We start from the raw sequence: 22,318 nt of genomic DNA, 5'->3' as shown, positions 1-22,318 counted from the left end.
TTTAATTCAGACAATGATGAGCAGCTACACATTGATTCATATTCTCCATGAAAGCAGAAGTTATTCTTACATTTGTTTTATTGAAGAACCTAGCATAAGAATTTTTCATCAAAGGTTAGCCTTAAGTACTCATACATATTATTGTGGGTTGGTAGAAAGTATATGGCTCTCAGTTATCTCTGACTTATGACTGCTTCATGAGTTAATTTGAGTATTGTGTAGATAGACTGAGTAATGAACTTTAAAAATTTACCATATCTTCTACGAGTGAAGAGAAATGCATATTTCTCTCTGCCCATAGCCTTTTACTTCCCAGTGCTCTTTAATAATGGGAATAATTAAGCCAGTCCTTTCTAAAGACTGGACTTAAAATTCTGTTGCAGATTTTAATTTTAATCTTATTTCTCTAAGCCATGTTAATATCAAGGTGTTTTTCTGATACTTTCCAATTTTTCCCTTGTATTCATATGCCTAATGTTGGGGCTGGCTTCAGAGGAGCTAGTTTGAGTAGTGAAGGTGTGCACCCATGTTAGTGTTTTCAGGATATGAGCCATCCTGCTGGGGACAGGATACTTTCATTATTTTTATGGCATTACTTCAGTAGGAGACTTTGATGACTGTGTTCACAAGGGTAAAGCTGATTTTTGGGTTTTGTCTTCATGGGAAAGTGAGTAAAGTGTAAGCCTAATATAAATTTATGATATAGCAACTCAACGCATGCCCATGCTTCGCAAAGCTGTTCAGGCTAGATGTGAATCAGACCCGGAGGCAGAATAACTGGATGAGTGCAGTGCCGTGCCTAAGCTAATTAGTCCTACTGAGATGTAGGATATGTTATGGAAGAGAGTAATGTTAATATGGCCATACTTCCTGGCCATCCAAAAGAGAGAAATCAGAAGTGGCATTCTGTGGCAATAGGTACACTTGCAGTGCTCCAGGTTGTAATGTTGTAATTCTGTGAGTTCCTTTGTAGGTCATTCACGCAAGGAATTAGTGCAGAGTAATTAATAAAGTGTTAATTCACAAACTTTGCATACTCTGCAATACCCACAGACCCAAGTACAGAATCAGGACACAAACAGATTTTGATGTTATATCACAAGCTGCTCTGTAGGGATATGCTATTCAATAGCAGCCAAGAATCTAGTATAGACTTGTAATAAAGGGGTTGAGAAAAAATCAGATATCTGTAGTAATTAGGAGGTAAAAACATATCTAAATCAACTCCACAAAAAATTTCCAGAAATCACTTAACCTGTATTTTCTGGAGTGACATGAAATTCTGTGTACCTGCAGTAACACACGATGGCGGAGCCTGATTTTCTAGAAGGGGTAAGCTGTAATGGTTTAAAAATCAGCCTTTTCAAGTGCCTCAGTCTGAACCTTGAAATCAATGCTCATTTTTCTAAAAAAGAGTTCATCATGTTCTGAGGAATAAAATGTCATGAAAGTCACTTGAATTAGTCACATATTTATGAAAGAAATAAAGAGTCTAATTCCATAGCATTTACCATTTTTAAAAAGTACACTCAAGTACAAAGATTGTGTTCAGAGGGGACTATAATACAGTGAGCTGATAGATTAATGCAAGCTGTGCCCTGTCAAGAACAGTGTTTTTAGAACAAAACAACATAAGCAGGTCACTATAATACCAGGAGGTCAACTTACTTTATTTCTATATGTGTACATCTTCCTCTGCCCCCATGAGTTGAAATCTTCACCAAAATTTTCTTTAGAAGCATTTAGGTAAGACTGGATGAAAATTACATATATTCTGTGTGCTTTGCACTCCCCAACCTCTTACTAAAGGTAGTGTTGCTAAGTACCATGGAATACATAGCTTAAATTTGCTATATTATTATTGAGATCCCAGGGTTGTAATTCTTTGCAGACCTCCCTCACTTTTCTTTAAAGATCTCTTCTACATTTTCTGAGTTTACTTTGATATTACTGGACACTCCCATCTACTACTTCAAGATGAAAGATAAGGAATTGCACCGCTGAAAATCATGAGCCTTTATTTTTATGTGTCTAGCATTATTCCACTAGATTCATAGTGTGAGTTGTCAATAAAAGGTTGTGATTTGGATTTGGAAGTAGTACAAAAAGCAAACCTAGATGCTCTTTCACAGGTTAACAGACATCTTTAAAGCCTGAAGGTTTTTTTCTACTCCTGCTTATTTTTCAAAATCTGTCATTTACTGAGTAGTTTGTTTATGCTTCTTTAGTTTTTCTTTCAAAATATTCCTTCAGAATTTAGTGGCCTGAGTTTGATATGTAGATCACTTCTGAACTATCACTAATTGAGGGCCTCAGTAGCACATAACAACCCCTTAAAGAAATGGATTGCTGTAGAACTTAGGTCAGCAGCATTAGTTTCCTTTATCTAGCCAAGATACCTCCTTTACTTCCAACATTTACAAATGTCAGACCAATGTACTGCAGCAACACCAGGAAGCATATATCTAACTAGTTGTATTTTTACAAGCTTCAGTCAAGCTTTCTTTCATACCTCCTTTAAAAGTTACTGCTGCCAACTACCTTGAATTCAGAAAAAGACCTTCTTTCTTAATAAAGAAATCTACTGAGAGTTTTATCTTGGGCTTCTACCATTTATTCTTTGAAATATATGCTGAATCTGCTACACTCAAATTTGAGATACTAGTTGTATCAATATGGACCCATGGTTTCAAGCCTTTAGATATGCAAATTGTGTTTCTGTAACAAACAAAACCTTAGAGACTGTGCTGTTGTGGTTCCACAGAGCCTTTATTGCGCCTCATCATTATGCTAAATTAATACAAATTTCCTGTGTGTCCGGAATTCAAAGTCAATCAAGTGGCTTAATCTCTGAGGGCATGGGATAGAAATGCTATTATTACAGTTTGGAAGAAGGTGAGGGATTACCTTTAAATGTATCCAGGCTATATGCTACAACAGCAACACTGAAACACAGACCATTATGAACCACATCTTAACAGAGTGTGAACTTACAGATTGCCTCTTGCCCTACTTTTGATTGCACAGACTAACTCCTCACAATTGTATGATGCATTTTTGGCAAATGCAGTAGTTGGCTCTGTACAGGAGTAGTACTAGGAAGGTATTCATGATTTGTTACTCTTCTTTAATGCACTGAATGTTTTGACTATTTTTGAAAGTTAATCTCACTGTTTACTTTTCATGTTTGTTTCATCTTTTTCCCCATATGCTTTCCTTTTCTTAGCATCCACAAGATGAACCAGTGCCAAATGTCTAGTGAATTTTCTGAAGCATATTAGCACATGAGATGCAGCTCTTAAGATCCACAATCTGCAGTTTGAAAACTTGGGTATTAGTAGCTCCAAATGTGTTTTGGAGACTATCTCTAAAATTGATGATACTGTCATGTTATTTAGGATTTGTATTTTAAAGTTGCCAAAGCTATTTATTTAATCATATTTACTAAATCATCATCCTAATTCTTCTTTGAAGAAATAGCTGCCGTGTACTTGTGCAGAAGTATCATGAGTTGCTTCATTGTTTATGTTGTATTTGTGAGAGTTTTTTGGAAAGCTTTTGTTTCTGAGCAATTTTGAAAATTTCTCATACCTCCGACATGGTGCATGGTTTTACTTTGGAAGACAGGGAAGGACAACACATTCACTTGAGAGTCTTTCTAATTCTATTTTCTTTAACTTCACTAAATAAATAAACTACATCAACAGTCTGAGTCCCAACCATGGCATGATGCTGAAGAGACAAGCTTGCATTGTGGCAAACCTCTGTGTGCACGATGCCTGTGTAGGTGTCCCTAGGGTAGGTGTTTCTACTTTAGGACTAGTACCCCAGATAAAAACTCATGGAGAAGGGAAAATGGGACATGTGCAGAAAACTAAAGAATTACTGGCTTTCCTTTGTCTTCATCTTTGCACAGAATTTCAGCTTCCAGGAACTCAGGCTGGTCTGAGTTTGCTAGCAGGCTTTGCACTGCTAGCAAAGAGGCAAGTGTAATACAACCTTCCTGCCATAAACAGTTAAAGTTGATCTTGAAATATCTTTACAGTGAAGATTCTGATATTTTCCTTGTGAGAAGTTACCTCAGCCTCTTAGGTATTTGTTCTGCTTGAATGTATGTTGATCTCTTTCCTGGTCATTCGAATATTAGCAACCCTACACACACAGACACACACACACACACACACACAAAATCAACAAACAGAAAAACCCACCCACACATAAAAAAGAACATTTCCAGTCCCATCCAAGTCTATTTATCCTAATTTTCTCTTTCTCACAGTAACCAAGAGGAAAAGCCTAAGCTATAGTATAAAAGTAGGGCAAGCAGAGATATTTGCCCAGAACACTCTCCAGCCAAACATGGTTTGTGGCTCAGGGGTGTCTTGATCTGGAAGTGATCTCTTCATATTTAATTGCTCTCGGTAGACTTTTCTGCTGTGAAGTTCTTCATTAACTTGTAGTGATCATACGACATTGTTCAAACAGTGAGAGAGACATGACTTAGCTCACATGATAATGTGAGATAGATATTTTTTATCACCTGGTGGCTATCGTATTAAGCAGGTGTTCTAGAACTAGGAAATAGGCTATGATATGTCGTAATTCCAGCACACCCAGAATGATCTGGTTTTCATCAGTAACCGTCTCTTCTGAAAAGATCACCAGCCAGCTGTATTGTGGGATGCATCCTCAGCAGCATGGCTGGCGGATCATGGGAGGTGATTCTGCACCTCTACTCTGCTCCTGTGAGACCCCACCTGGAATGTTGCATCCAGCTCTGGGTTTCTGAGCACAGGAAAGGCATCAGTATGTTGGTCCAAGTTCAGAAGAGGGCCACTAAGTTGACTATAAGGATGGAGCACCACTCCAATGAAGAAAAGATGAGACAATTGGGGTTGTTCAGCCTGGAGAAAAGGTGGCTTTGGAATTACCTAATTGCAGTCTTCAGTATCTAAAAAGGGGGCTCACAAGAAAGATGGAGAGGAACTTTTCACAAGGAAATGTAGTGTCAGGACAAAGGGAATGGCTTCAAACAGAAAGAGAATAGGTTTAGATTAGATATTAGGAAGAAATTCTTTATTCTGAGGCTGGTGAGGCACTGGAATAGGTTGCCCAGAGAATTTGTAGATACCTCATCTGTGGAAGTGTTCAAGGCCAGGCTGGATGGAGCTCTGAGCAACTTGATGTAATGGAAGATGTCCCTGCCTATATTAGGGGAGTTGAAACTACATGATCTTTAATGTTCCTTCCAACCAAGGCCATTCTATGATTTTATGAATTAACAAAAAACTTCCACAACCACCTTGGGTCAAGTTTGAGAAGGGAAAGAAAAATAACAATCAGTTAAGTTTTCTGCATTGTCCAGAAGTAGTTTCTGCCATTGAGATGGTTTGGCATGATTTTTTTTTTACCCTGAAGTTACAGTTGTATTTGTGTAAACCTCTTGGACTTTGACTAATTGCTACACTGGAGGAACCTGCTATTACATGCTATCATGTGCAGGGCTTATAAGGGCTTCTGTATATTCAACACATAGGAAGACATCTTCAGGACTATACTTGTAGAAGCATGCTGTTTGCTGACAGGTTTGAATCTTACCCATGTTAGTCACTGTAGTTCAGTTCTTTGGTATGCTTTGTTTAATCTCTGCCTTTTTTCTTCTACAGTCAAATCACTCACAATAGAAACTGAAAGAACTGACAAATACTGAAGGATCAGAACTGTGCTGGAAAGAAAAAAAACAGCAAAAGCCAAGATTCTAACTATTTATGGATCTTGTTTGCCAACAAAGTGTATCTAAAAGCCGTTGTCTCTGGGTTCAGAGACAGCTAAATGATTGACTTCACATAAAATATTTGTTGTTCTAATTACAGTGTCATCTGGGTCGTTGGCAACAAACAGATGCAAAACCAGCCTTTACATACCATCTTGAAAAACTTCTGATTTGCTTAGTGTGCTTTATAATCTAAAGCATATGGCTTTGCTCATAACTGCAGTATCCAAAATGAAGCTGTACGTAATGAATCACTGGGTAGGAGAAAATGCATTGCTTCTGTTACAAGTTCTTTCAGTGTGTGTGTATTCAAATGGTTCTGTTTAGGGTTATAAACAAAAGGATATGCTCACAGATTCAGCAGTGTGTTACAGATTCTGGGATGCACATGACATCAAAGGGGCTACACTAATTTCCCTAGCAGTCTATGGCTCTTGGCACTATGAGCACACTCCATCTGAATAAACAGAATTCTAGTTCACCACAATTGTGTGGGGGATCCAAGGTGATAGTGAAGCTTGGTTTTGTTTTATTTTATATCTTTCTATAGGATTTTTTTACTCCTTCAGATTCTCTGTGTTCAGTGAATTGGATAACTACATTTGAGCACTTGACACTGAAAATTATTAAATCTAATATATTATTCTTACATAATTAATCCAGGTAAGAGCTTTAAGTACACTGGAGTTGCTAAGGATTAATCATTCTTTCTAAGCATGAATATATATATTTTAAAAAGTAGTTAGCATCCTTTCCATTAGCAACAGTTATGTGAAGATTCAGTAAGATACTTTGTGAATTAGCAAGGGCTGAGGTCTTGTAACTCCTCAAAGCACATCTGATTTATTGTTCTTTCCATGCTTGCATGTCAGTAGCAGCATGAAGAGTGCCAGCTCCTATAAATATTCCTGGACACCCTTATGTACAGGAAGGGACCAAGGGAATTTGGTGGCAGGAATGGTTCCCATCATACTTGATCTCATTATATCAACAGAATAGATGGCTTTATTGAACATTTGTGGACATCTGAAGCTGGTAGGTAAGCATGAAATATTCTGGAGAGAATTACAGTTGTTAATAGTATTATGTCAATATGCCTCCAGGCTCCTGATGTTACTAGATTAATTTAATATTCTGATGCCAGAACATAGGTTTTACTGCTGCACATTAATGGTTTTTATTCCCTTTTCTTCTTTTCCTCAATTTCTCAGTACCTTACTTAATCATTTCTTTTTCTGTCTTTTTCCTCTTTCATATAGCTTTCTCTTTTCCCTCTTACTAAATTCAGAAGGGAAAAGAACATAATGAAGACATACCTTATTACTCAAGTCACCAAGGAGTCTTGCTCTTTATTCTCACCTACTCTGTGTTGTTGTCTCTTGGTGTGGTTATGCCTGTACTGAGATTAAAATCTTAGAGAGACAGTGTGTTTATTTTCTATCAGCTTCCTGCATTTTTGCAGAACTACCATAATATAATTGAATTTATAGTATGTTGCACAGACAGGGTAACTTCATTATTTCTGAGTGAAGCTACAGATTACTCTACAGTATGTGTTTAGAGAAGCCTATTAGACCTGTTATCCTGTCCTTGTTTCTGATACTTTTATAGTTGGTAGCATTAAGAGGCAATGTACAAATACCCTGTGATATGGGCCAGGTATCCCTTAATGTGTGCTCGTACTAAAGTCACACTGACTGCAGCTTAGTAGAGGGATATGCAGGATAGTTCTGCACTAACGGGACTGAGTATGGCAGGCAAACGCAGCAGGAGCTCAGTGGGGACTAACTGCTTGAGTATTCACTCTGCTTCCCAGGCACATTTTTCATTGTACTCCCATTTTATTCCTGTTTTGCTCTTAAGGTATGATAAAAATTTGTGCAAATGGTGGAGAATCATGGCATAGAAAAGGAAGGAAAATACATTTGTATGAACACTTATAGCCAAATAGTGTTGTGTGCCCTTTGTAAATCACTCTTTTTAAAAATCAAGCTAAAATAATGAAAATCATGAAGTCTAGTTAATTTGCAGCAGTTTTTACTGTGTAAGTGTTGTTCAGTCAGTCCCATTTAACACTGATATGAGTGGGACCAGAATCATTAGCCCCTTGAGTCCTCTCCTTGACACACAGGAAAATGTAGCTGTTCCTTGAAATCAACATGCTGCACATAATTATCCACTAGCATCCAGTCCAGGAGAAGGATGTATATTATCATTGTCTGTGAGGTCATTTCTGCATTTGCCTAAGACTTCAAGAGGGAAAGTGAAGTTAACTTGCTGCCTTGAAAAATGATTCAAAACTGGAAACTTGAAAACATCAAAATACATATAAATTATCAAAGGAGAACAAAGACAAGTTTTTTCCACAAAAGTCTTCTCCCCAGGCTATAACAATGCTTTACATAGGCATGATCAATATATCCAGGCTTGAGAACCAAAGTCTTTTGGAATAAATTAGACTGGCAGGAAAAGAAACAAACAAAGAACAAATTAACATGATTTTAAACATTGCTTAAATTTTCATGAATGTAGACCTTGAGATGTTATGATGAGATCCCATGAGTCTGTGCTAATATTTGCTTATAATTAAGAGTTGCACTTTCATGTTTCATTTGATATTATAGATTGGAAATCAGCTACATGCTTACTATTTTTCTTGTCATAGTGATTTCTCTACTTTATTTGCTTAGTCTGTTAATAATATATATGATTCCTTAAATGGCCTCATTACCTTTCCTTTGACAAACTGCCCCTTCTCATACTCTAAATTTCCTTGTTTGAGAAATTAGGAAAAAACTACCCTTCCTGTGATACCAGGTTTGTGTTCATCTATAGCAGAAAAGAAGACTAACCCCTCCCAAACTTGCTTGGGTAAATGGCCTCAGAAGGAAAATGAGTGTGCTCAGCTCCACTCTTCAATATGTGTTGTGGTGGATGAAGTCCCTTCAGCAAGGGAATTTGCAACGGCCTCTTCAGGGCACTGACACATTGGCAAAGCACCCTTGTGTGCATTCCTTGCAAAAAAAGTAAGATGTCAACCAGTGTTTAGAGCCCCAGATGTGCTGCACTACCCTTAAAAGAATCTGATTCACGTAAGTTTATTTTACAAGTTCCAAATGCAGTTAAGCTGCTTCCTCACCATTTCTGTGAAGAATTATACATATAGGAAAAATTGGCAATGTTTGGCAAGATTATCAGTATCAAGAGGTTTTTGAAGCAAGAGTTTAGTCATCAAGAGTTCATGGAGACCCTAACTTCATTTCAGCAAGCAAAATCTGATGATTATGTTCCTCTGACATGGCTGCCTGGTACCCATGCTTTCAATACTAAGAAAATCAGGACCATGAGGACATCTAAGATGAGATCTTCCCTGAATATCAAGTGGAGTCATCTGCCACATGGGAAATCATTAGAAAAATATATTTTTGCCACTACTGTTTTGAAAGTATTGGTCAGGGCCCAAATCCTAGATGCAAAAGTCCATGTGTCAGTGCTAAAGAGTAGTTTGAAGTCCTTTGTTAAATCTTACTGCTTGGCAGTTTGTGCATTCCTGAAAGAGTCCTTTGCACACTTATGGAAAGGATGGATTTTTAAACAGAAAAATCTAAACACAATAAAAGAAAGGTGCTAATCATCTCCAAGCCAAGAGATATAATTTAAAAATGTCAGTATAATGGATATGATGACTAACTGAAGAAAAGTATTTCTATTTCAGCCATAAGAAAACAAAGAAGAATCACATGGAAATTCAGAAACTAATCCCAGCATTTAAAAGATCAATAAAGATCTTCTGCAGACTGAGACTTCTAATAAAAATCACATTAGAGAAATGAATTCTTGTTAAAATAGATGTGTTCTCTATCACATCTTCAATAGTTTTTGCTTAAGTCAAAACATGCCTTTTCTAAAAGTTTCTAGTTTCAACCTGAGTTTCCATCATACTGCTAAATATTTTTTCTCCTAATTGATTGCTTTCAGTATATGCTGTATTTCTGGTCTAAAATTTTCTTCTGCTTCTAACCATTAGTTTATCTAGACTTTTGTTTTTGAATGTGAAAAACCCTCCACCTTCTATATAGGGGTTTGCACTTGCTTCAGATCACCTCTTCACCTTCTTTTGAAAATAATGAAGTAGAACAATCTTCTTATATTTCTTGCCATGTGTCAGATTTTTCAGAGTTCAAATTGTTCCTATTCTCAAAACATCCTGCCCCTTATTGCATCCACTTTAAATTAATTCTGTACATAACAATAAAACTGTGTTTCTGTTTCTGTTGAGTAGTCTTCCCTTCTTTACAACCAGTCTATTCCATATTCAGCTGAGTATCTGTAGTTTCCAAGTCTCTCCTGGAGACACTGCTTTCCAGCTATGTAATTCCCAGTTCATAAAAATGTATCTCAAATGTTTGGCTTCACATTTACTTGAAAAAATAATATATTTTTAATCTGTCTGAGCTCTGCAAGTCTTGTTTTTTTGGCTTGGGCTCTTATGTATCAAAGAAATAAAAAGGATAACCAACAGTGGTAATAGAGGACTAAACAGAAACATCATCAGTTTCTTTACTTATAAATACTTTCTACTTCAACAGATTGACCCAGTAGCCAGTTTCTATTTCCCTTCACCGTAAGCTACACCAGTTTTGTGGTGTCTTTAGGGAAGCATCCACAAGAGCCCGCTCACCCATGTGCTGGCCTCTCTGAGCTCAAGTGAAACGAGGATGCCCAGAACCTCAGCTACCCTACACTTAGATCAGCTGACATGGTGCACTTGGCAGAAAGCATTTTGCCTACTCTCTGTTATTCCTGCACTGCAGTAAGTGATTTACCAAATAAGAAATTGTAACCTAAGGAATTTCTGTGCTCAGGGTTTCAAGAAAAGGTTTTCTTTCAGACAAAAGAGGGTCAGATCTCTTCCTTAAAAAGTGGTGCTAAAGGACAACCTGAAGAAAGTGCATGTTCTCACCCTCTCATCTGGTTTCTAAATTTGTAGCAAACTAAGGAGCCTGGACATGCCAGAGGGACTTGGCACAATTTCTGTGAATTATAGACAATACCTTGTTAATGATAGTGGTGCTGCTACTATTGCTATTAAATTACAAGTGACTTTTTTCTTATTGGTGGCTTCAAGTTTGTCATCAAAGCAAAGTATTTTAGAACAGCATTTAAAATGCCTATTCAACTGCTGAGTGTTGAGCACATGTTAATACCATTTTCTCCAGATATGGTAGTTCATGATAAATGTTACCAGATTTTGTACTGTTCATGTAGTGTGCAACTAAGACAAATGGGCCCACTGAAAGGGTATTTCCTTTGGAGAGCACAAGCTGCAGACCACCCATAGGATACACAGAAATAATTAAATGTCAGGATAAAAAGGTAGAGCAAAATATTAGTGACTCAGACTCCTAATGAATGAAATACATTAAATGTGAAGACCTCAAGAGCACTTAGGGGAAAGGAAAAAAAACCTACCCCATCACATTATTGTACTGTCTAAAAATTTCTAAATATTTGTGTGCTGTGTTTTTACTTCTGACAAGCTGCAGAGAGGTGTGTGAAATTATGCAGAACAGTGAGTACCTGAGTTCATACCAGCCTCTTTCCAGAATGAAAAAAAAAACATACAGAGATATTCAAAAACTATATTGCTGTACAAAAAAACTCACCTAGCCTTGTGACTGAAAATATTGATTACAAAAATTGCAGACCCTGCTGTCCTGAGGGAGGAAGCTCTAAGACCAATTTGAGTAACTTTCAGAGCAGAGAGAGGCTAGAGTGTAGTTATGACAGGTCTTCTGCAATATTTTCAAACTTGAGAGAGAACAAAATTGCATTTATATCCTATCTGAATCATAGTGAAAAAAACTTTCAAAAAAACAAATATTATTTGGGCATCCAATTTCCTCAGAAGTATTTTCTGGTACAGCTTCTGCCTTGTTTGTTTGTATACAATATAGACAAGTAGCAAAGGTTCTGGCTCAGCCATCACAATCTCTTTAGCAAAAATATAAAGGTTTACTTAACTTGAAAGTATGAAGTATTGAAGCATTAGGTATTAAATTAGCATGCAGCATGAGTGTATTGTTTTAAAGTTTTGGGTTGCTGCTTTTTTTTTTTTTTCTTTTTGTATTAGTGGATAAATATAAGCTTTCTCTACAGAGAATTTTAGACCCAGCTCTGCAGTCAGTTCCCTGGTGGTCATTTAACCCACCATCCCCCCCAGGTGTTGTGATGGAATGGAACAAGTGCTTCTCTCCCATGCAGACACTGCAGTTGCACACTGAGAGGAAATTCATATTTTTTAAATTTTATTGTTGAGCAGAAGAAAGTGAAAGAGAGAAAATCTCTCAGAACAGTCAGTCTTTTGGCTGAAAAGGCCAAAGTTCAACCATCTCCTCTACCTTGTTCAAATTGCAGGTACAAACTATAAGCCTGAGTGCATAATAAACCTCCTCTGTAATGTTACCTTCTCCTTAAGGCCAGGTCTTGTCAATGGATTTGTGAGATTAGAGCCCTGCGTCTGCAAAAGCCATATTAACTTCAGTTTTGAAGTTTTTAAAGGAACTCATGCTACTTGATCTTTGTGCTGGTCTTTTGTATAGGAGCAAGTTCCTTGTGCAGTATGGAATGCAAATGTATAAGATGTATGTTTTTCCTTCAGTGCTGCCAAACCCTGTTTTTATTCATACTGTCACTAAAATAATTTTTAACTGTGAGATATGAGAAAAGTCATAGGCATTGGGACAATCATCTGAAAGGGTATTTCCTTACTCCCATAGTATCTTGTAATAACTTACCAACTTTATGAAAATAGTTACCTTGTAATCCAAAGTATGTATCATGGAAAATACCTGGTAAAATAGAATATAGCACACCATAACGTCTTTTCTCCATAATATTAAAAAAAAAAAAAAAAACATAAAAAACCCCAAACAAATCACACCCTCCCCCAAAAAGAAAAAAACCCAAAACCAAAAAACCACAAAACTCAGCAAGCTGTTAGTTCTTTTCAGAAACCCTTCTGAAATACTTCCTTCATCTTTAAATTCTGCTTTCCAGATGACTTTAAGCAACTGTTACTTTACAGCACATCACAAATTATATGAAGAAAGTGTAATTCCAAACTGATTCATTTAATCTGATTAAACGGAGAGCCATGTCAAAAAGGTAGCCTTTTTATATAAAGAAAATGATGATAATAGACTAAGTCCCATCAGTCAAGAGACTTTATTACTGTGTGCTGTAGAAAAACTATTTTGTTGCTGCTGAATGATACGTTCCTAGCTAGTCACAATATACCTCATTTCCTGCTTAGATAACAGAAGATATTAAGAAAAAGTGTGAAAGGAATAAGGAACTGTGTGATCCAGATATACAGAAGAATAAAAAATGTTCAAAAGTGAAAATTAAGTTCTGCATAAAAACTTGCATTTGAGCTAAGTTTCAAAAGAGAAAACAAAGATTCCCAAGTTTCTGTTTGCTTACTTTGAATAGAACAGACTTGCTAATAAATCCAGGACCAAATAGGACAGAAGAAAAGACTGTTTACAGACTAAAATGTGCTAAGACGTTCACAGCACCTGGCACAGCTTAAAACTAAATTGTGTTATCTTACTGTAGGTTCAGAAAACTGTCTTGAACAGAAGCTGAGAACACCTCGTCGACGATGTCAGCAACCCAAAATGCTGAATAGCCCTGAGGATAACATGTACTATAACCAGTTAAATGTGAGTTCAAAGTGGCAATAAAGCTGTTTTACTGGCTTTGTTTCCAGTTAATAATTCTGTTATTAATACCTGTTTCAGCCCCTCCAGCCCCACCCCCACGTTCTTCTGCTCTCGTCTTGAACATGTGCTTATGCTCTTTATCTGTTGCTTTCATGTCAGGATGTCTGCCTTCACGGTGAATAATTGATGTGGTTTATCAAAGACGAGCAAGATGCATGCTTCATCAGGCTCACTTGAGCCCTTTGATCAAAAAAATTATGCTGTGACTTCTGATATTATCAGCATCTGCTTGCATTCAACACAAAATCACTTTGAATTAAAAATTAACGACTTGCTGCTTTGCTTTGACTGTATGTTCTTGGCCCTCTCCACAGGGAACTCTAGAATATCAAGGGAGCAAGAGGAAGCCAAGAAAACTTGGGTAAATATCTATCTTCTTAGTTCTAAGCAACTGTAAACAGAAGAAGTCCTTTGTGATATTACAGAATATGCAAAACTTTCTAGAGAGGTTTCTAAAAATAAACAATTAACATATTTCTGTGCATTGACATTGGACATTTTCTGCAGAAGCAAATGTAAAACTTGCATGTACTGCTGTCTGCAGACATTAGAACTGATTCTTACAAAATATGCTCCCTAGCTCTCTCTGTGTACTATTACTACCAAAAAAATAGCATTGTTCGTATTTTGAAGTGTGCTTCACACTGGTGAAAGGTGCCAGATGAAGGGTGTTAGGACTGTGAAGGCCTGTGACCTAGAACAGTGCCAGAAGCCCTGCCAGCCCCACAGCAGCACACTTGCAGTGCGCCTCTTGTCGTCCTGGGGGAGCACATGTGAGGTGCTGACAGAGAGGCCACTCTGCACAAAAGGGAGTTGCTCCTTCTCTGTTGGACCGAGTCAGTTCTCATTGCTACATGAGCAGTTACCTCCTGGTATAGGTAGAATAAACTAGGCTGGCTCCTATGCAATTGCCAGCATGTTCATTGCCTGATCACATGCATCAGAGAGAACTGATGGGTGCTTACAGACACATTTAGTCCAAAAATTTACCAGAACCTTCTGTAACTTTTCCTCTGGTTTTTATTAAACTTCTGAATGTAACTTTATCAAGAGGTCTTTTAGTCAAGCTAAAGTCCAACTTTTTCCAAGACTGTGCAAGATTTGGTTTATTTTCTCTTCCTTCCCTAGTTTAAAAAAACTTCGTATTCTGGGAATAAAAACACGAACATCAGACTGCAGTGCTCATCAGACATCACAGAAAAATGAAAGCCCCTTACTGTCAATAGGGCTTTTCCCAAATATTGATGATGTAGTCTTTGGCTTATATTCATAGCAAACCATCATCTGAAATACGATACCAAAATCATATCCTACTTTTGGAACATACACAGACAAAGAAAAGACACATTGCTCAAATTAAATGCCCATTTGGTGCAAGCAGTTGTTCTCTCATTCTATAGTCCCAAACTGAAAGATGATATTGCATTTCCCTGATCCTCAGAACCATTCAGAACACAAAATGTAATAGCAGTTGGAATATGTATAAAAGCTGTATCTTTCTCATCAAATCATCCTATCTTTTTTTTTTTTTTTCATTCTTATAGTAGGGCTTTTCATTTTTACATCCACAGAGTAGATTTATTTCTGAAGATATTGATAGTGTTTAACTTAAGGAGTGTTGTTTGTTTATTTTCAAGCCAAATCAAAGTACTGGATGGAGAGGATGAGTATTACGAATCATTGTCAGCTGTTGAATCTACCCCTGAAGATGACAGTTTTGTCAGCTCTCCATCTCCTCCTACAAGAAATGTGTCTTTTGCTCAAAGCTGAACCTCACTCATTCTATTGACTAATACTGGTAAGAGTATTTTCCTGCTGATAAGCTCTTCCAGTTAACTTCGTTTATGTGTGTTCATATAATATATTAAAAATACCATGTTAGCTAGTTGCTTTAGTTCACTGATATAGACCTGGGTTTGCAGCTGTATACTGTCACATTTAGCTGTATTTCTATAAACAATTGCAGTAAAGAGGAGCAACACTACCTGTATGTGTTGATGTTGATAATGGACACATTTCTTTAGCAGCAAGGTTAGTTTATCCAATTCTGACCCTTTCTTTCCTGCCTCCCCCTCCCTGGGCTGCTGTTCCCACCCTGTGTCATCCCTTCTGTTGTGCTGGCACAACTGCTGATAGAGCTGAGTGAAAAGTAAGATCAAGGAACTGAACTAGATTAAAAGAACTCTGTACTAAAATTTTTAATTTGGGGTCATAGTGAAAATGTTTTGTATTTCATTAGATGAAATTAAACATTATCCTTTATAACTTTCTCTGCTGTGTATGGCTTTTAACACTAGAAAAATGTACAGAGGAAAATAATTTAAAATATAATTGTGTCTCAGTTTCCCTTGCAAATAGTTTTCTTCTAAAAGCATTTGTTTACCATAAGTCTAACTCAAGGAATTATTTCAAATATAAGAAATAAAATCGTTTGAAGGCTAATGTTTCACACACTGCTTCATCTAGTCCTTGTGACTGAAATCATCATTATGACTAGTTATTTTTGTTATCCATGCAAATATTTAATTTATTCCTTAAGCTATATGTCTGGGCTCTGATGACTCCTACATTTCCACAGCCTTCTTGTACGTAGCAAGGGGGGAAAATTCACCTGCAAATTTTTCTACTTGCTTTTCACTTTCTTTGAAAATCCTTAATGATAACAGTATGTGACTTTCTACAGAATACTGAGATTCTTTGACAGTTACTGTTTCCATGGCAGAAGCCAACTATTTCACCTTGCTCTTTTATTTCTGGTGCAGAAATACCATTTTGACCTGTGACTGTTCTTTGCTTCTTTTCCAGACAAGCTCTTGTCAAAAACTTTTGGAAATAAAATGTTCACATTTACTGCCTTACACATTTGCTCAAAATTATTCCAAATCATACTGATTACTGATTAAATCTGACCATGTATTTTACAGATCTAGTTATGATCCTTGTTTTTATCTCTGCTCCAATGAGTTTACCCTGATCTATGCTAATAGATCTTCCTATTGGAGATGCACCTCCCACCTTTTCCTTAAGCTACATCATTTCTTACTATCAATGTTCACTGGCATTGTCTTTTTGACTACAGGACAAGGAAAGGTGGCATGAGAAATGAGACCCAAGTGCAGTCATGACATCCCTAAGCTAGAATAGGGTTCATAAGAAGAGAAGGTAATGAAATAGATAGCTCCACAAAAGCTTTGTGGAACTAAGCAAAGCAAAGAAATTAAGTTAGGCAGGGCAGATGAAGATGAGCAAAGGATTCCAGGAAGAATAATTCTTCAGTCATTCTTTACCTAAAATATAAGAGAAAGCTGAAGCTGGAAGTTATAATCCTGACAGACACTGAAGTCTTTCAGTTCACTCCTCATTCTCCTCTGATGTGCATCTAGGTAGGTATATTTTAAAGGCACTTAAGAGCTTTTGAAATTTAGGAACTCCTTAAACAACAAAGAATTGGTGAATAGCTACAGATGAATTAATGATATTAAAAAATGCAGTGCAAATAGAAATGGCAACTAATATGAATGCATGTGTACAGATCAGTTTCTTTAGATTTTGTCAAAATGTAACAAGAATTAGTGGGTTATGATAACTCATCAAAAATTATGTAACTTTTCCTATGCAATGAGTAAATTCTCAGTTAATTTGTAACATCTGGATGGAAAATAAGATTATTTTTAAACAGACAAATTACGTGCTCTACTCTTCCATTGGCATAGATCAGAGAGAGTTCTAGCAATATTGATGCCTTCTCATTCCATCCTTCCTTTTTGAAAACTATTAAGGAAAATGAAGCTTTATTATTACTGCAATTCACATCATTATGCATAGTTAAGAGTTTATCAATTATTTTAATTAAATGACAGTGATGTTTCCAGATATTATGTCACCTGCCTAAAACCAACAGTTTACCCTACACTGAGTAATACATTACCCTGAGTAGTTAAATTCATAAAGAAGTAAGGAAAAGTGAAAAATAATATATAATTCAGTGAAGCACTTAATCCAAAGCCGAAGTTCCATTGAAATCAATGAAATTTTGGCATGTGATTAAGTGCTTTGCTGAATGGGGGCTCAAGTTAACAAGAGCAGCTTCAGAATGTTCAAGAATAAAGTACAGGCAAATTGCAAAAACTCTCCAAGTACATCCCTTAGGTTTCTTCCTTTCTTCTCTTCCAGTTGTTAAGCTCCTATCAATCGCAGCTATCAGAAATGGACTTCAAAGAGATTTTAAGCAGTCTTTAATTGCATGGAAAGGGTAGAATACAGTATTTTCCTTGTTATATACAATGTCACTATCTACATCTGCTGTACTTTTTCATATTAGTTAATGTCACTAATAGTTTAATACTGAATTTACTACTTAAAAGCTACTGTTGAGTAGTATGTTTTCATTCTTGTTGCTTCTTAGCTAAACACTGCGCATGAAGTCAGTCTGTGTATTTTATTCTTTTCTAACTTACTCCCTTTCCTTATTTGTTTGCACTTCATCCTCAGCAAATGATCCTGTGAGGTGGTCTTCTCTCATCCTGATTTTAGAGCACAATGTATATCTTCTGAATATCTTTTGTATATCTTTTATGAAAAGCCTTGCTGTAGAGCCAGGCAGTCACGCTAAGACTGACCAAAGAGTTGAACCTCTGTTATCATATTGATAGAAGTGTGTGTTTGAGTTGATTGATTTGTGTGTGAAACAGGAGGTATGTCAGTGTGATGATCCTAGTCAGTGGAAGCATATCAACAAGAATTGCTTAGATTTTCTTATTTGACTTTCACAACATTGAAGCATTGTTCTGATTTATTTCCTTTCATGTATATTATCTTGAAATATTAATGTATTTTGCTTAATAGTTCATAACATTTCCTGTTCTTAATATTTTATAAAAGTAAAGAGTTTAAATCCTGTTAGGAAAAGAAAATTTCTTAGACAGTGTGTAATATATTAAACAGTTCTCAGCAGATGGGAGAGAAAAGGATGAAGCTCAACAAGGGATTTTAGTAGATTTCTTCTGTAGATCTTGATGGCACTAGAAACTGGTTCTTGCTAAGGACAATTTCTGCCTTTCAGTTATGGCAGCTTAAAAACTTGTCTCTGTGCCAAAAAAAAAAAATTGGGCAGGGAGCTTTTGGAGATTAGCCCCTTTCATTTGGTAATTTTAAATGTGCTTCTGACTTAAACATTTACATCACTTTAGTAACATAAAGGGACCTTAGAATAGGAGTAAATTGCAACCATCTTAAATTTGCCCTCAACCTGACCTCCCTCACCCATACACTGTAAGAGTTGTGGAAAGGTCTTTTGTCCGTTGAAGGTCTTTTAAGTGGCCCCTATCAGACTATCCAAGGACTTGTTACTTAGAAGCTTATAAAATGTGGCTATAAATTATGTGAAACTGGGTGCTACTATCTGTTTTACACCATATAAAAATTGATGTGAATATGGGATTTAAGTCCCAATTTTTAAATTTCGCTTTTAGAAAAAATTGTAATTGAATGTTTATACCCTTCTGTTCTATGATTTGCAATTATAAAGGAATATTGCTTTTTTGTTGTAAAATAGGTAGCAATTAGATAAATAACTCAAGTCTACCATACTCTTATTTCTTATTCCTTTTTTTATTGCCTCAAAATAGAATTTGGAGAGACAGCCAAACTGGCATTTTTAAATGTCTTCAGGTTAACCAGATAAATATAGTTCATGCAATTGAAAATCAAGCCATATGGTACAAAAGTATCCTCCTATGAGAAATGGGTAGATGGTTTTAGTACCGATATATGAGACGTGGCACATACTAAACTTACCCATCCTGCTTTTAACTCTGACAACAAAATGTGAGAAGTAATGTCAGGTTTGTTGTTAACACTAGAAGTACATTTCGATAACACACCTTGTCTTTAACAGTACTCACCCTAGGAGGAGTTGTAGCATTCTTAACAGAAACTGTTTCTGCTTGACAACAAAGCAGTTCTCCCAAACTGACAAAAGTAGCACAGGATGCTGTGAAAACCAAAGGCTAGGGAACAGCCCTCTGGGTCAGAGCTAAAGATTACAGAAGTCAGTGAGAGGTTTTGTGTCTCATTTGTGATGAGCACTGGAACAGATAAAGGAGAACATTGACAATTCATAATAGTAGAGCCTGTGTCTTTAAATACACTGGCTGATGCCTAACTCAATAGATTTGTCAAGAGTTATTGGATATTATATATTTTATTATGTCTATAAATCCAAGGTCAGACAGAACAGTAAATACATACATTTTGTAATCATGGAACTATTAATTGTAGTTCTTACGCTGTGATGCTAAAGGACATAGAAGCAGATAAGTGCAAAGCATATCTTGGAGTCATGTTTTCAGAAACCAGATTACATATTATTGATCAGACCAGTAATAGATAAGTCCCTTTCTTTTGTTTGACAGGCTTATTTTTTAGTTAAATTGCAGAGGGATATTATTTTTTGATAATTTAACTAGGATTTTATAATATAGTTGGCAAATGGAGATGGCAAGTAGGTAGATCAACATGCATGCTTTTTTCTGCAAAAGATCCAGGCCTCAATTTCTAATCCATTGCCAGTGAAAAATCTCATCTCAATCTCTAAGTGAAGTAATATCACCACAATAAAGACTGGATGTCATCCACTGGGTGGACTGGAATTCAGTGCTGGGAAGCAGGCCAGCCTGTCACAAATGTTTCAAAAATTGTTGTGCTACTGATCATGGCAAGTCTCTGACAAAGACCTATCTAAAACTGGAATAGTAGAGCTGGGGGTCCCATACTGTCTAATGCACTGGTGGAGATGGCTGAGGCTGGGACAGGGGTAGCAGAATCTAGAGGTTCTGGTGTAAATGACCCTCAGAAAGCTGGATTCTGGAGTACAGCATCACAGTACAGCTGAGAAATTGTGATATGGAGAGGCTACACTGGGGCCCCTAGCAAAGGGAAAGGAATGGGCAGAAGGTACTTCCACAAAATTGTGTCACATGGTTCATTTAGTGATTTTTGGTTTTGCTGCTGCTCCCTGTTATAAGCAATAAATTAACACAGTTGCACAACTGGAGAGATTATGTAAAGACTTCTGTGACAAAATGGCTCTTACTGAGATCGCAAAGTCTTTAAAACAGAAACTTTTAATTTTGTAATTTCTACTACCCCAGGAATGAGCACTCAGTTCTTATTCTGTAGGATTAGCTTGATGGAAGTTTACATCCAAATTCAAAGGTAAGTGCTGTACTTAATGCAGACACAGACTTGATTTATTTGATTAAATTAGCCTGTTAGAAATGAAGTTTTGAAAGAAAAAAACCTGTGAGGCTTCATAAAACTGTTAAGTTTCGGTAACTTGTGTTGCAATCCCTGGCATCTTCAACTCAGTACAGATTTACAGCTGAGTTCCAATTGGAAATTGATATTGATTGATTAGGTTACTCATTTAACATTCCAGCATGCTACAACAATAATGCAACAGACCGTGATAAAATAGGATGTGATCTAACAGGACATGACCGATGGGATGAGAGCAAAATGCTGGGTTTGCTAGTAGTGCTGTGCAGTAGCTCAGATTGGCATCTTGTGTGCTTTGATTGCTCATTTCATTTTACTGTCATCCTACTGAGTTGAACATTTTAAAAGACAACGGTGTTTTTCCATCTGTAAGTCATGGAAAGACAGATGGATGTGGAGAATCTCCACCTACAGCTCCTTGACTGAATGCCACTGCCCACTTAGTGGTAGAGAAATCTCTTCTGGAAAATCAGAATGTCTTTAAATATATTATATTGTGACATGCTTTTTTAATATGGGAACTTACAGATATTTTTAATTATTTTTAATGAGTATAAGTAAAACAAACTGGTTCTTATCAACATAGCTGCTATATTATAAACACTGCTTCTATTATACTGAAGTTAATCCCCAGTCCTGTTACAAGAAACTCATCCTTATTAAAGTAACATTAAGAGCTTCTTTTTATTGATCTGTTCCTTTCACTTAATGATAGGAACTTACTGATGTTTTAGTAATAACCTTGCAAGCTTTATCTCATTTTACTTCAATATGTGTTAAAGATAGATGCTCTGGAAACTAACTTAGCATAAACATTTTGCAGATGTCTTTAAAGGTTAAGGAAAAAAAGGTTTAGTTGCGCTGCATGTTAACAAAGATGGCTGAAAAACTGCAAGATAAAAGAGAGCCTCGAGTATGAACATCAAAGAATTGTTAATGACAAGAAATACCATTAGGGTTAGCATCCCTTTTGTTTCAGCCCCCTCACACCTGCAGTGTGTTGCAGATTCTGTCTTTGTTGGCACATCTGAATTACTTCCATTAGCATTTATAGAAAAGTGGCTGCAAAACAACAGAAATGTACTCCTGGTTTTCTCTGTCGCTCCAAAAAAGTAAGATATTAGGTTCTCTGTGGGTTTCCTGCAAGGTACAGGATCTTATTGTAAAGGAGACTGCAGACCCAGGATTCCGTTGATTGCAAATGAGCTAGGTTGAAAGGAGAGGGGAGCTTTTGATACTGCTAGAGAACTAATATAAGCAACTACAAGAAGCACATATAAGAAGCTCAGACATTAGCAATAGCAAAATCAGAGCGTGAAATTCAGATTAGCCCTCCACAGGCTGTGAGAGGGAGGGGGTATTGGAAGACTTGGCATGGCTAAAGGTGTAACCTGTTTCATTTGGCCCCTGAAAATTTTTAACAGATGGTGGGACCAGCTGTCTTTTTCAGCCATTTAATAAACTCTTCGGTGGTAACAGT

General features: G+C 36.7%; 1 protein-coding gene across 8 annotated transcripts in view; it reads left to right on the top strand.

Annotated features, from left to right (window-relative positions):
- The window catches only part of MYO3B (myosin IIIB), a 230,947-nt gene that overhangs the window by 179,856 nt on the left and 28,773 nt on the right, over positions 1-22,318 (top strand). For 6 of the 8 annotated variants that reach the window (XM_053947140.1, XM_053947138.1, XM_053947141.1 and 3 more), the window contains 3 exons: positions 13,394-13,500; positions 13,875-13,921; positions 15,198-15,550. In XM_053947140.1, the coding sequence (XP_053803115.1) occupies positions 13,394-13,500; positions 13,875-13,921; positions 15,198-15,330 (287 nt within the window). In that variant the 3' untranslated portion in view covers positions 15,331-15,550. Of the gene's footprint in view, positions 1-6,645; positions 6,809-9,488; positions 9,556-13,393; positions 13,501-13,874; positions 13,922-15,197; positions 15,551-22,318 lie in introns of those variants that run through there. The other 2 variants (XM_053947139.1, XR_008431755.1) reach the window with 2 other exon arrangements.

Source organism: Vidua chalybeata, chromosome 7, assembly GCF_026979565.1.
Source record: "Vidua chalybeata isolate OUT-0048 chromosome 7, bVidCha1 merged haplotype, whole genome shotgun sequence".
Lineage (NCBI taxonomy): Eukaryota > Metazoa > Chordata > Aves > Passeriformes > Viduidae > Vidua > Vidua chalybeata.
Note: the sequence above shows the minus strand (reverse complement) of the source record. Positions and strands in the feature narration are given on the sequence as shown.